The sequence below is a fragment of the Monodelphis domestica genome, chromosome 1 (assembly GCF_027887165.1).
Source record: "Monodelphis domestica isolate mMonDom1 chromosome 1, mMonDom1.pri, whole genome shotgun sequence".
Classification (NCBI taxonomy): Eukaryota; Metazoa; Chordata; class Mammalia; order Didelphimorphia; family Didelphidae; genus Monodelphis; species Monodelphis domestica.
Window position 1 is genome coordinate 535258421 of NC_077227.1, and position 15434 is coordinate 535273854.

A 15434-nucleotide genomic window follows, 5' to 3' on the forward strand; every position below is an offset into this window, starting at 1 on the left:
GATTGAGTATACCACACTGGGGATAAGTGGAAGAAGTATGAGCTCTGGAGTCCTGCCCTCCTGCCAGAGAGGGCTCACTGACCTGCAGAAGGAGAAGGATCTTTAGTCACCTATGAATTGCAGCTTTTCAGGACAACTCTGTCCTACTTATTTTTTCTCTCCATAATCCCCATGTATAGCCTGGACTCAATTTTTCTGTAGATTTAGGATATCAGCTTATTGAAGAAGCATAAGTCAAGATCACCCAACCAAGGTGATTGAAGTCAATGGTATTCTCATCTGCCTCCAGGGCCAATCCTTCTATATCCCTTCCTTCATCCACTTTCTCCAGATCCTACCCACCATCCCCACATACTTTGTCCTTCCTTAACCTCCTCTTCATGCCCTTGTCCTGTCCTTTCTCTCTCTATTCCATTCTTTCCCCCCACATCCATTGTCATAATGTATCCTCTATATCCAGAACATTTTTGGAAAGTTGATATAGGTGAGTGGATTTGTATTCTGTTTCTGGAGACTCATTGACTATTCTATCCAGTGTATGTATGGCCATGTTCTTGAAAACTTTATTAGTTCAACTATTGCATGAAAGGGTGTCAGATGCTTCCTCTGTATCGTTCCTTTAGGACCCTTAGTTTTCCTTCTAGGCTAAATTTCTCAGTAGGAGATAATACTGTGGACTTGAATACACTTGCTGGTCTATTCCAAAGCTAAAAAAAAAACCTCCTGGATTTTATGTTTGAAAATCTCTGAGATAGAATCAGTTCTGGTAAGCATGATTCTCAATAGATCAGTGCATCTTTTAGTCCAAATAGATTTCCTACCTAATTTTCTGGTCAGGTAATTTTATACTTTCAGTTCAGGTCACCAAGGTGGTGGTGCATATGTATAAAAGAAGTCACTATAGAAGGAGGAAGAGCTACCACCAATGAATGTTTCTTCCTAACTGGGGAAGTTATTACTTTTCTGAATCTAGCTATTTCTGGGATTCTTGAAACAAGAATAGAGAGTGGAGGAGAGATACAGAGAAAAAGCACTTTGTCTCAGAAGAAAAAGGTAGGGCATGAGCCCCAAAACTTGAGGGTACAGCTTCCTCCTTTCCAATATGCCCACAATTTAATATCTCCAATGTCAATCAGTCCAGAATTGCAGGCACAATTGGTCATATAGTTTCAGAGTTGGGAGAAACTTACCTAAATAGGAATCCTTTCTTTGGATCCCTTCTCCTTGGGAATTTCTACTTCCATAAGAAAAATACTTTCATTTTGTAAAAACTAGAGAGCAAAGGAAGCATTTTTGTACAATGGAAAGAAAGATAAATGTCAAGTTATAGGATGTAAATTCAAATTCTGGGTCTGCAATTTGTTATCTGTGTGACCTTGAGTAAATTAATTAATCTTCTGGGGGCTCAGTTTTCTCTTCCGTAAAATAGAGGTTTGTACTGCAAGGTCTTTGAATACTCTTCCAGTTCTAGGCCTGAGGTCCTCTAAGTATAAACCTATAATATAGATGGGCAACATATAGACTATGAGGACCTGAGGAATGAATGAAAAAAAAGGAAGTGATCAGTGTAGCCTAGTATAATGGGAGAAAACTTCAGGTAATTGGTAGGACCAAAACTAGATCCTGAACAATGGTTAAGATTTATATGCTGGGGGAGAAGTGGGGACAGTCTGACTTAGGGAAGACATTAAGGAAATTGACCTGATGGTCACTAAAGAGAAGTTGTCATGTAGATTTAAATAGTACTAATTGATAGAAGTCTCTGAATGTCCAGCTGAAAAATTGGGCTGAATCTCAAAGTCAGTGATTAATAACATCATTTCACATTCATATGGCATTTTATAACTGAAAAGTATTTTCCTTACACTGGCTTCATAGAAGTATATAAAATAAATTTAATCATCTCCCTTAAAAATAAGAGAACTGAGGCTCAGAGATGTTTAGTGCCTTGGGTTTAGTCCTACTGCTAAGCATAAGATCTGGTAAATATTTTAGCATAGAAAAGGTCCATAGAGGAATAACAAGACGAAGGGTTAATTTTGTAGCAGTTCTGACAAAACACCAGGCACAGTCTATCTGTTTTCACACATTTGTAGCTACTTCTGAGGGCTTGGAAGACTTAAGCCAGAAATATCCCTTTCTTATTTCATCTTTCCAAACTGATTGTCCCAGTAGTAAAGCACTGATTGCAGCTTTCTACCCAATTAATTACCTTGAATAGATAATTATTAACTGTTCTTTCATTCAATCATCAATCATTTATTAAGTGTACTCTTCCCAAGTATCTAGGTTTTTAATACTCCTAATTTCTGGAGAATCACCATTATTCATAGAACTCATTCTTTTAGCTTCACCAATTGCATGTTTCATTCTTGCTTCATTTATTTTATTACATACAGTATTTCTTTTTTCACTTCAGTCTCTAGTAAATATACTACCACTCTATTCTTTATCATTTATTATTTTGCAGATTATTTCTCTCCCAAGCTAACTAAAATCTATTGATTTTAATTCCTCCCATTATGCATTAAAAGCATAACCCCCGAGCACTTTTGCACTTAGATGGATATAATCCCTTTCCCTGAATACTTCTAATAATTGAGTTTGTACCACTCATATGTTACTTTTCATATATTTTATGTATTATAATTATTTGAATAAATGTTACTAGCAGGGACAATGAAATATAGTAACACATTCAGAGGAGGGAGGATAGAATGGTGAGAGGACCCAAAAACCATCTCATTATGAGGAATGGTGAAAGAATTGGGAATAACTCACATGGTAAAAAGAAGCCTCAGGGCAGGTAGACTTCATTTCTGGCTTAAAATAATTGAATGGCTGCCATGTGGAAGAATTTTTATTCTACTCAATCCTATATGACAGAATGAGAAGCTCTTTTTTTAAAGTGAAAACAGATGAACCTAAGTTCAAATCCCAGCTCTTTCAGAACTTGCTGAATGGACTTGAACAATCTCTCTGGACAACAGTTTAATCACCTTTAAGGTAGAGAAGTTGAAATAAAATACTTAAAATTTTCTTTTCCTGCTTAAGATTCTATGAATTCGTAGGAAGACAAATTTACAAGTAATATTTTTTTGAAAATTCTTATCAAATAGAGCTGCCTTCTTCCCCAATGAAATGTCGTACTCTACTTTGTGAGGCAGGAAGTTTCCTGTCCCAGTTAAATTCTATAAGGTTTGAGAATTGTGTCTTGAATATCTTTATTATCTTTCCGATTGCAAAGTGTGGTATCTTATCCCTAGTAGGCATTTAATAAATATTTGAATGGGTAAATCCACAACTAAAGAACACAAAGACATTGAAATTCTGTCTATGGCAAAGTAGTATATTCAAGAACACATTTACAAAGGTAAGGGGCTAAAAGTGGAGAAGTTTGGAGTAGAAATGGACTGGGGAAAAGGAAGTTAACTAGGAAACTATTGCAATTATATAGATTTAAAGAGATCCGAGACTGGATTAGGATGATGATCGTGAAACTGAAGGAGGATGACCAGGCAATATAATTAAGGATAAATTGACAGGATGTGAAGCTGGGAGAGAGACAGATGACGAAGATAATTCCAGAACAATAGATCTGGTGCTGGTGTCCATGAACTTAAAAATGCGATAATCATATTCAAAATATTAAAAGCAGGGGCAGGAATTCACTAGTTTGAAAGGGTTAGCAGTATGAGCAGAGGAATCAGCAAGGGTAAATAAAGGACAAGTAGTCCGATTTGGCTATAGCAGAGAGTAAGTAGACAAGAATATTCAGAGACATCTGCAATGTATGGCAACATCAAGTTGAAGAAGACCTAGAATGCCAGTTAAGGAAATGTAAACTATATTTAATGGATAATAGAGGAACATTAGAAGCTTTTCCCTCTTAAACAGACATATATATTCTATACTATATGAATATATTTTCATAGGTGTCTTTTTTCTATTGATTAATCAATTGACAAGCATTCAAAATACCTATTAATGCCAGGTATTATGCCACGATCTGGGAAATTAAAGAATAATTTAATAATTATTAATATATAAATAATAAAATGGTAAATAAAATAAAGGGAAACACACAATATTCTCTGACCTCAAGAGCTCATTAGTGCACATGTGTGTGTATATAAATTCAGTCAATAACAGCTTTAAAATACACAGTTTTTGGAACACTGGATCAAAAGGCAGGAATAATTTTGTAGGTTTCATTCTATAACCCTTAGTCATGTGGCTCAGTGGATTGAGAGGCAGGTCTAGAAACAGGAGGTCCTGGGTTCAAATGTGACCTCAGACACTTCCTCCCTGTATGACCCTAGGCAAGTCACTTAACCTCATTGCCTTATCCTAACTCTTACTGCTCTTCTGTCTCGGAACCAGTACACAGTATTGATGCCAAGGTAGAAGATAAGCGTTTAAAAAAAATACCTCATCACTTTTCAAAAAATATTGTGATAATTCATTGCCCCACTGGCAGTGTGATAGTTGCCGGTGTTATTACCATTATATTTATTAACTAATTCACATTTATCTAATTACCAGATTGTTTGAATACAATTTCAGATGATGATTATCAATGTTTCTTTATCTCAGAAACACTATTTTTATCCCTTGACAATTCATGATTGCCTATTACTCTTAGAAATGTGTTATTTATTTAATTTTGAAAAATGGAATTGTAGAAAGAGGAAAGTGACAAAGATGTTATTCCAGGGCATCAAAATTAGAGAGCCCCAAAATTAAAAACTACTAACCACCAATATAGTTGTTCCAGAGGGTAGAAACAAGAGAAGTTAATGTAAATTATATTTTTAAGAGAAAAATAGGAAATTGGCAGTTATCTAGCTGGAGGAAGTTTTTACCCTGCCCTATCATGTTCTTCCCAACCTTAAGGTGATCTTCCCAGTAATGACATAAAAGGCCATTGGGTCTCAGCTTTTCCTCAAAGGGCAGTGTCCACACTAGTAAATCACCTGAGAGTGAAATTTTTGCTGTTTTCTTCAGATGAATTTTTAGTGCTTGCAAAAAAAATAAAAATAGTTAATTATGAGCAAAATTCTTGGAGAAATTAGATGATTGTATGGCAAAAACTGAGATTAGATGAGCATTTCACATCACATATCATGATGAATTCCAAATGGATCAGTGGTCTATTTTTTAAACAAATAACTTAAAATGGGATGATAAATATGTCACAATTTTAGAGGGAATGAGAATTCTTTTCTGTTCAATTTTTACCTACTCAGGCAGCATCACACAGTAGAAGTAACGGTGCCTCTGGAGTCAGAAGATTTGGGTGCAAATCCTATCTCTAATGTTTATTGTATGATGTTGGGTAAGTTGCTTAACCTCTCTGGGTCTTAGTTTCCACATATGTAGAATAATGGAGTTGGACAAGATAACCTCTAAGATCCTTTCCAGCTTAACTTCTATTATCCTCTGAACAAATAAAATAAAATATGAGATAAATTGAAGGAACTGATTATTTTTTAAATATAAAAATTACTTGGGAGATAGGTAGATGGCAATGAGTGCTGGCACTAAAGTGAGAATAATGGGGAAAAAAGGAAAAAAATACAAGAGATGATATAAGAGATACTAAAGAAGTAAATTAAAAAATAATTAGTAATTGATTAGATTAGATTTGTAAGGTAAAGTGTTAAGAATGAAATAAGACATCAAGATTTCAAACTTATGAACCTAAGTGAAAGAACAAAGGATCAAAGACTGATTATATCCTGGAAGTCAGTCACAGAAAGAAGAAGGGAAAAGAGAAACCATTGAGGAACCATTGAGGAAGAGAGAGGAATGATTAGAGTTATATGTTCTAAAACAAGGTTGTATGGTGCCATAGAAACAAAAGGAGTAACCAACTCAAATGTTAGAGATAATTGGAGGAGACTGAGAAAAGGCTATGGAGTTTGGCTATTGTGTGACTTTGGGTAGATTTAGTAGCACCATTCCAATTAATCAATTTAAAAATATTATTAAGTTCCCACTATGTGTCAAGCACTGGGCTAGCTGATGGGGATACAAAGATACAAATGAAATACTTCAAGCCTTCAAGGAGTCTATATTCATTTGGAAGCATACCTATGTGTCTGTGTGTGTGTGTGTGTATACATACATACATACATACACATATATATATATATATATATATATATATTAAATGTTAAAAACTGTAAATGCTAAACTGTAAAGGTTTTGGCCAAACTGTAAAGAATAATTTTTAGTGTTTTGACTTAAAATCTAAAATAAGTGGTCACCATGGGAAATTCCCAAATATGAAAAATACCCAAGTCAGCTGGGGATTTATGCAGATTTTAATTAATATAAATGAAGGAATTAAGGGAAGGAGAGAGAGAGAGAGAAAGAGAGAGAGAATTAATTTGAATTACACTGGCTACTCCTCCTCCTTGAGATTTTGATTGGAGATGGAGATTGGTGAATGATAATGACTGACTCGCTCTCCCTTAAGCTCAGGTCTAGGCCAATTTGGCCTAGGCTCTTTTTCTACTGCTTAGCTCAGCCTGAGTTGTGTTCTAGTGTTGAAACCAAGCCTGGAAGAGCCTCAATCTGTCTCAGAGGGACAGTGTTTCAGGCATGATGAACCCTTAGAAATTAGAAATAATTTCCATTTAAAAAGGTGTGGTGGTGAGGTGGACTTATTATTTTTAAAAATATTTATTTATTTAATTCAGAATTATTTTCCATGGTTACATGATTCATGTTCTTTCCTTTCCCTCCTCTCATCCACTCCTGTAGCCAATGAGCAATTCCACTGGGTTTTACATGTGTCATTGATCAAGACCTATTTCCATATTAATAGTATTTGCATTAGGGTGAATGTTTAGTCTGCCTTCCCAATCATATCCCCATCGACCCATGTAATCAAGCAATTGTTTTTCTTCTGTGTTTCTACTCCCACAGTTCTTCCTCTGGATGTGGATAGCTTCTTTCTCATAAATCCCTCAGAATTGTCCTGGATCATTGCATTGCTGCTAGTAGGGAAGGATTTATTCTTTTACACAGGCTGCTAAGTCACTCTTCTCTGGCCAGTTCCTATTTCTTTTCCATAGATACAATGCACAGTAGAGGTGAGCTAATGCCATGGAATGGAGGAATCAGAGCGGACCAGTGACTGAGTTTGTGCTGCTGGGCTTCCCTGCACCAGCCCCTGTGAGGGCACTGCTATTTTCACTATCTTTGCTGGCTTACTTGCTGGTGCTGACTGAGAATTCCCTTATTATAATAGCTGTGAAGAGCCACAGCACCCTCCACAAGCCCATGTACTTTTTCTTGGCCAATATGTCCTTCCTTGAGAACTGGTATGTCACAGTAACCATCCCCAAGATGCTGGCTGGCTTTGCCACAGGGGAGTCAGGGGCTGGGCAGCGCATCTCGTTCTCAGGCTGCATGACACAGCTGTACTTCTTTCTGGGCCTTGGTTGCACTGAGTGTGTTCTCTTAGCAGTCATGGCCTACGATCGTTATGTGGCTATCTGTCACCCTCTCCGCTACCCGGTCATTGTCAGTGGTAGGCTCTGCGTCCATTTGGCAGCTGGATCCTGGGCTGGAGGCTTTGGTATTTCCATGGTCAAAGTTTTTCTCATCTCCCGCCTCTCCTACTGTGGCCCTAACCTCATTAATCATTTCTTCTGTGATGTTTCACCACTACTTAACCTCTCATGTACAGATATGTCCACAGCTGAGCTCACTGATTTTGTGCTGGCTATCTTCATCCTTTTGGGTCCTCTCTCTGTCACTGGGGCCTCCTATGTTGCCATCGCAGGGGCTGTGATGCGTATTCCTTCAGCTACTGGCCGCCAAAAAGCCTTCTCCACCTGTGCCTCCCACCTCACTGTGGTCATCATATTCTATGCAGCCAGCATCTTCATCTATGCCCGGCCCAAGGCATTATCAGCTTTTGATACCAACAAGCTGGTCTCTGTGCTCTATGCTGTCATTGTGCCTCTACTCAATCCCATAATTTACTGTTTGCGTAACCGGGAGGTCAAGCAGGCCCTGAGCCAGACCTTGCATCTTCACCACAACTGGGGAGAAAGTTCCAGAAAATCTGGCAGGTAAAGCAAGGAATAAGATAGAGGGAGATGATCAGGGCATGTATATAGCTGCTCTCTATAATAGTCAATGAAGCCAAAAGCTGAGAATAAGTGCCCTACTATTGACAAAAGCCTCCTAAGTACCATGGAATAAATGAGAAAATTCATGGAGGCAAGATGCTTGCCCAAATTCAAGCCTGGGTGTCTATAGTCTAGGGCTATGAAAGCCTGCATGGAGGCAGTTTAGTGGTATTTCCCATAAGACCACTGAAATGTTGTTTGTTGAATGGGCTGTGTCCTGGTAGAAGAATAAGGGCAAAGGAAAGAATGAGCAGGAAAGAATGACTATATTAGAACATCCATGCTTTTAAATAGCTCTTCTAAAAGAATTTCTATTCCTATGACTATCTGTATCCTTTTTTCAATATAAGGGAAGTTGGAAGGAGAGAATTTCTTGGAAAGGGGTTAATATAAGGCAACATTATGGGGAAAATTTAAGAAAAAATGCACAACCCATGTTTAAGAAATTAAAATTTACAGTAATAACTACCAATTTCATGTCCAGAACAAATGCCAAGAAACCTGTCTTCAAATCAGTTGTATGCATGTATGTATATATATATGCATATATATATAACATATAGACATAATATGTCTCTATGTGTATAACATAAAGAATCTGAACCAACTTAAAGATACTCCTAAAAACCTACTATTAGGAGTAGGGCAGAGCAGGTCAGGTTGTGAAGGAATTTATTTGGAAAGAAAGGAAGAAGCCACTATAGAATAACTAACTATTTGTTATAACCAGTTGCTAAACTTGGTTGTTTCTATGCTTCTAAAGAAATGAAAATGCAGAAGATGCACTGTGGGAAGATGGTAGAGTAAGGCATGAAGCTTTCTTACCTTCATAAAACCCTCCACAAACAACCAAAAGTAACTTCATAAAATCAAAATTAAAAGCAGCAAAAACAGATAGTAGTCAACAGTGAAGCTGCCAAGGACAACTAGGAAAGAAGGTTTCTGACTTTCTTGGCCTCAGTACCACCACAGTTGCCCTTGGGGGTCAGGAACAGAGAAACAGAGAGAATCCACAAAGCAGCACTGGAGGACAGGATTAGCAGCCTGATCCTGTTTGCTGAGCCTGAGGAACCCACATCCCCAAGGTTACCACTGGAATCTGAATTCACATGCTGAGGACCTGTGTCTATGGTAGCCTTAGCTCCACTTCAGAATCTCTAGCTGGCTAACAGTTGGGGACTGAAGGAAGGGATACATCAGAGTTAGCAGGTTCCAGGTCCTAAGGGCAGGAATTCTAGCTTCTTTGCTAAAAAATGAGGGACTTTGGAGACATGAGAAATGCAGACTAGGGCAATGGTAGGAGAGGATTGAAAAGGAGCACACATTAGTGAGTATGGTTGCCAAGGGATTGGGGCTCCATTAGCTGTACTCATTCCCAGAACAGTGGAATCCCTGGTTGTTGCCACAAGAGAATGTGGGCTGACTGCTTGTATTTGTATTAGCAGAACTGCCTGAAGGCTCTTTGGAGTACCTGAGGTCAATCACAGATTAGGTACTGAGCAGGGGACTAGGAGTACATCAGGACCACAAAAATGGCAATAACCAAATACAATCCAGGAAAAAAACAAATAAAAAATCCTAAAACCTAAAATAATATACATCAACCCAATAGGAATCCTGGGACTCCAGAAAAAATCCAATAATTAAGCCTATTTGTCTGGTCACTAAAATTTAAAATAAATGAATAAAAATGAACTAGAAAAGAAGAAAGGACCCAACTATCAATAGCTATTGTGGAGACAAAGAAGATTTTGTCTCAAATTCAGAGAAGAATGAAGTAAAACCACCTATTTCAAAAACAGCAAAGAAATAAAATAAATGACCACAAGTTCAAAAAAAGTCTTTGGAAGAGATTAAAAAACCAAATGAGAGAGGTAGAGGAAATATTAGAGCAAAGCAAGAAAATCAAGAAAATTATGTGAGAAATATTACCCAAATGAAAAAAAAAAATATCCAGAAACTTATGGAAGAAACCAATCTATTAAGAACTAGAATTGGACAGGGGGAAGCTAATGATATCCTAAGAGATGAGATGAGATTATCTCCTAAGAGATGAGAAAGAAACAATAAAGCAAAAACAAAAGAATCAAATAATAGAAAAGAATATGAAAGATCTTATCACAAAAGCAGCTAATCTAAAGAATAGGTCAAGTATAGACAATATTAAAATAGTTGGATTCCTTGAAAATTATGTTTTTTTTAAGAGTTTAGACATCACAAAATCATTAAGGAAAACTGCCCAGGAATTCTAGAAACAGAAGGTAAAATAACAATTGAAAGAATATACCAAGCACTACCTCAAAGAGACCCAAAGATGAAAATGTATAGGAATATCATTGCAATGTTCTGTAACCCCTTGGTTAAGAAGAAAATGCTTTATGCTAAAGGAGGAAAATTTAATACTGTGGATCTACAGTCAGAATAAATCAAGACTTGGGAGCCACAACTTTAAAACATAGAACACAGCATTTCACAGAGTAAAAGAACTGGATTTACAACAAAGAATGACTTATCTAGCAAAGATGAACATAATTACAAAAGAAAAAATGAATATTTAACAAACTAAAGGAATTTCAACTATTCCTGGAGAAAAACCTAGATCTCAGCAGAAAATTTAATCAATGATAATAATAATAAAAAGATAATAAAAGGCTAATCATAAGAAACCCAAAAGGTCAAATTGTTTGATTCTGGTATGGGAAAATTTGATGCTGTGAATGACATCATTGCCTGGGTATTTTGAAGGGATTGGTAAAGATGGAAGACTCAAGGTCAAGGGAATAAAATAGAATGAACCAAAATGGTACTGGAATAGACCAGGAGGAGGCAGGGTGAAATGGCTGTGTCATATGGAGAAGGAATGAGTGGAGAAATTGTCACGAAGAAAGGGGATAAGGCAGTAGAAGGCTGGGAGTATTGGATCTGTGAATCTTAAAATTTCTCAGACTTGTGAATGTTAAAAATTCTCAGACTCTATCTTAGAACACTTGGTTAAGACCATTCCCCATTTTAAACAATGAAGGTACTTGATCAGGAATGGGAGAACTCTAACCTTACTCCACCCATACTTAAGCATACTTTAGGGGAAGATGAAGTTGTAAAACTACTTACTGAACAATGAAAAAGTACTTAACTCATACTTATAGTGAGGCAAAAGCCTTAAGCTAAGTCTATTTTTAGATCTAATACAAAAAGGTACTAAGTACCTATAAAGGTCAGGCAACTTGCAAACTTGCAAGGGGAAAAGAGGTGTGAACTTACCCAGAAGTTTTAGTCTACCCAGAGAAGTTGAGAACTAAAGAAGGTGTGAATTAAGAATGGTCAGTCCTGTGAAAACGTCTACTGTGATTGGTAGATGTGAGAACTTAGGGGAGGTGACATAGGAGAAAATTCTCTTTCAAAGGAGGTCAGAAAAGGCTTCTGAAAAGGCAGTTTGCCAAAGCTGAATTGGAGCTCGGACTACTTGGAGTAGCTGGGTCTCTCTGAACACTAGAGTTTTGCTTGGAAGGATCTTGTGGTGAGTTGATAAAAGACTGACTGATCTCTCTCTTAAGGCTTAAAGCCTAGGCTGGCCTAGGCTGGCCTAGTCTGGTCTAGCCTTTTTCTCATTATTTCCTCTTACTCTCTCTCTCCCTTTTATTAATTCCTTATTTGTATTAATTAAAATCTCCATAAAAACCCAGCTGACTTGGGTATATTTCATATTTGGGAATTTTTCCCTGGCGACCACTTTATATTTGATTTAACTCAAGACGTTGTCTTGAAACCATATTTCTGCGGTCAAAGTTTTAAGGCAACCACTCTTTTATTTGTAACAGATCCCAACTCTCATCAGACCTGGAGTAAAGAAAACAACATACACAATTAGAAGGGTAAAATTTTTTTCAAGGTGCAGAGAAACAAGAAGGAAGAGGGACAGAATAAGGGAAGAAATGGAAGTTCTCTTAGGAGATTGAAGGAATAAGAAAAGGAAGGGTGAGTTAGAAGAAAGAACAAGGGGGTAATAAGGAAAGTTTATATCAAGAGGTAGAAGCATAAGGTGAGGGGAAAAGGGAATGAAGAAGTTGCAGGGCACAATTAGTGGATAATGAAGGGATTTGGGGAAAGGTAGATAGAATAAGAATTAAAAGGCAAGGGGAAGGGATAAGGGTGTGCCTTTGGAAAGGTGGACCATTTTGGAAGTAGGTGAGCAAAGAGGGAGGATAAGGGAGAATTCCGGGGAAGGGATGTGAATAGGAGAGGTATTGGTCAAAGGAAATTGGATATGTGAGGAAGGATATGGCAAAAAGAAAGGAAGAGAGGGACAAAGTGAAATGGAACAAAATAGAGGGAAATGTACAACTAGTAGCTATAACATTAAGTTTAATGGGATGAGTTCACCCATGGAAGAATGTGGATAGCAGAAAGGATCCCAAAACAGGACCTGACAATGTGCTTTTACAAGAGACACACTGAAAATGAGAGACAAAGAGAGTGAAGGGGAGGGGCTGGTGCAGACTATAGTATGCCTCAATGATCCAGAGACAGTAGGGGTAACAGTCATGATTTATGACTGAGTTGGGACTAAAACGGATATAAATGGAAGGAATGAATAGGTTAAGTAAATTATGTTGGGGGTGGTATTCTATGGATAATGAAGCATTATCATTAGTGAAACTGTATACACCAAATATTATAACAACCAGATTTTTAAAGGAAAAACTAAATGAAAAATACAGATGGAAATAGAGAACAAAATAATAATGGCAGGCTTTAATTTTCCCCTCTAAGAACTAGATAAATGTAAACAAAAAATAAATAAGAAAAAAAGTTAAGGAGATGAATAGAACCTTATATAAATTAAGTAAGACAGATATCTGCATGAGGCTAGTAGTAAGCCTAGTATAACCATAATCCAGACACAGTTTCTGGTGGGACAACAATGACTTAGAGAGCATAAATATCTTGCAAAAATCATACTTTTACACTCATTTTACTATGGAGGTAATCTTGCATCCCTGAAGAGTTGTGGTCCTGGAAAAAAGGTTCCACTGGTCATGACCAAACTGGAAAGCCTTGTTTTGGAAAGAGTATAGTCCTGGCAACAGATCATGTTTGCTGCTTAAGGATCAATCTAGCAAAAAATGGTCCATGAGAGTAAGATGGACTAAAGTGATCAAAATTAAAAGCTGATTGGAATATGGAGAAACAGGCCTAATATCACATTACTAAAGTAGTCATGCTTTTTTTTTTACTTTTTAAAGCACCACACCTTTTTTGAAACATGTTGGAGCAATTTATAAAATAGGTTCAATACAGTTTTAATCCTGACTTTGCCATCTGTGTGCCTGGATAAATCACTTAACATCCATAAGTCTCATTTTTCTTGTCTGTAAAATGAGGAGGTTGTACTAGATGATCTCTAAGTTCCTTACAAACTCTGTGACTACAATACCATGACCCACAACATCTTTGACACATAATGTCCACTCATAGGATTGTTGAGAAGATCAAATAAATGAATATATGCAAAGTACTTTGCTAGCTAGACCTCAGATATTATTATTCATTTGTCTTATCTTTTCTCTTGGAGTTTTGTTAGAAATGTTCCTGGTACAAGCCTGACATCATTCCCTTGTTCCCATGCTTATTTGGTCCATAGGCACTAACTACCTCAACTGACCACCCAATATGGTTTCCATGGACACAGATTTCCCATTATAGCAGAACACCCAGGTTCAATATTCTAGAAATAAAGAGAACAACTAAACAAAATAACTACTTTTCATATTTGAATGGAAATATTGATATGTGAACTAATCCTCTCTAGGTAGATCCAATGCTTTCTCAGTAAAACTCTAGTAGTATGCAGGACAATAGAGATGGCATATGCCCCAATCTGTTTCCAAAGGATGATCTCCACATCCAAATAGCATTGTTATTATAATTATTATTACTACAGCCCTCATTAATATATCCCTAATTTTCCTCTTTCTCTCCCATTTTATTCTTTTCCCTTTGTCTTGGCAAAAGCTGAGTCTAATATAATAATAAGATTTATCACATCCTGTCTTGTATCATAGTTATTTGTGCACATGCCTAATCTCTCCTGCTAAACTGTGATCTATTTCCCTTTGAAATGTATTCATCATTGTTTCACCACAAGAAACCATCACAAAGTGCCTGAAATACAATAGGACTTAAAAGGTATTTATTGAATTAATGAATGATTCCCTTTTCTGAAATGAAATATAGAAAGTTATTGCCTAAGATTTATACCAAATCATTTGTCTCTAGACTTCAGATAGAACCACAGATTTTAGAGCTATAAGAAATATTATCAATTATCTAATATAAACACCCCTTTTATAGGTGTAAAAAGTAAGAACTGGAGAAGTTATGACCTTTCTCGGGTCACGTAACTAGTTAAGAAGGAGGTGGAAAACAACTTGTAGTTTCATATATGTTAGATCCTCTTTTCTTTCTTCCTCTTCATACATACTACATAAAAATAAAAGCTCTTCAACATTAAGGATTATATCTTGGGACTTATCTTTTATCCCCCAAATGACTAGGCAAAGCTTAAGAATAGAGAGGATGACTGACAAATATAAATTAATGGAATTTAATTCAATGTCCATTTCAGGATAACCTAGACACAGAACATATGACTTTTATTCTACTCTCCTGGTATCAGTTAACATATTGACTATATGACCTGATTCCTGATTAATTAATTTGCACAAGTCAAGTCTTATGGATAGTGCATGTAATGTATATGGGAATTCTGCACCGATAAGGTATTTAAGATAAGATAGAGTGTTCAAGTTTTTCAAGCAAGATTTGAGCCCAAGTCTTCAAGATCCTTACTTCATCAGCAGTGCCACTAGCTACTTCTAACAATGCAAATGAGTATTATAATATAAATATAAATAACAACACAAAACAATCAGAATTTAATATTGTGAAATTAAAAAGAATAAGCTTGGACTCAAAGATAAATGATGAGAAGACATCTACTTCTACTTCATTTTCAGGGAATGTGAGATGCCACAGAAAAGAAATATTCTATTTCAATGTGTTCTTTGGTTTTTCCAATTTAAAAAAAAATTTCTTCATTCTCTTAATATATATATATACATATATGTATATATATATATGAGCTGGTTCTATAGGATGGGAGGAACTGATATAAGAGGCTGAATAAAAATGAAGGATATCAATATAATTTATTAATGATAATCTACTTATAAAAAAGGTTCTTGAGTTCAAGGGCTGTTTTACTTTTCTATTGACTTTTCCATC

The 15434-nt window shown here is 36.4% G+C and overlaps 1 protein-coding gene across 1 annotated transcript; it reads left to right on the top strand.

Moving 5' to 3' along the window:
• The first annotated feature begins 7045 nt into the window (after nucleotides 1-7045).
• On the top strand, nucleotides 7046-10054 carry LOC100031885 (olfactory receptor 6A2-like). Its single transcript, XM_056793876.1, has one exon. The coding sequence runs from the start codon at nucleotides 7117-7119 to the stop codon at nucleotides 8092-8094; it is 978 nt and encodes a 325-aa protein (XP_056649854.1). The 5' UTR covers nucleotides 7046-7116; the 3' UTR covers nucleotides 8095-10054.
• The last annotated feature ends 5380 nt before the right edge of the window (nucleotides 10055-15434 follow it).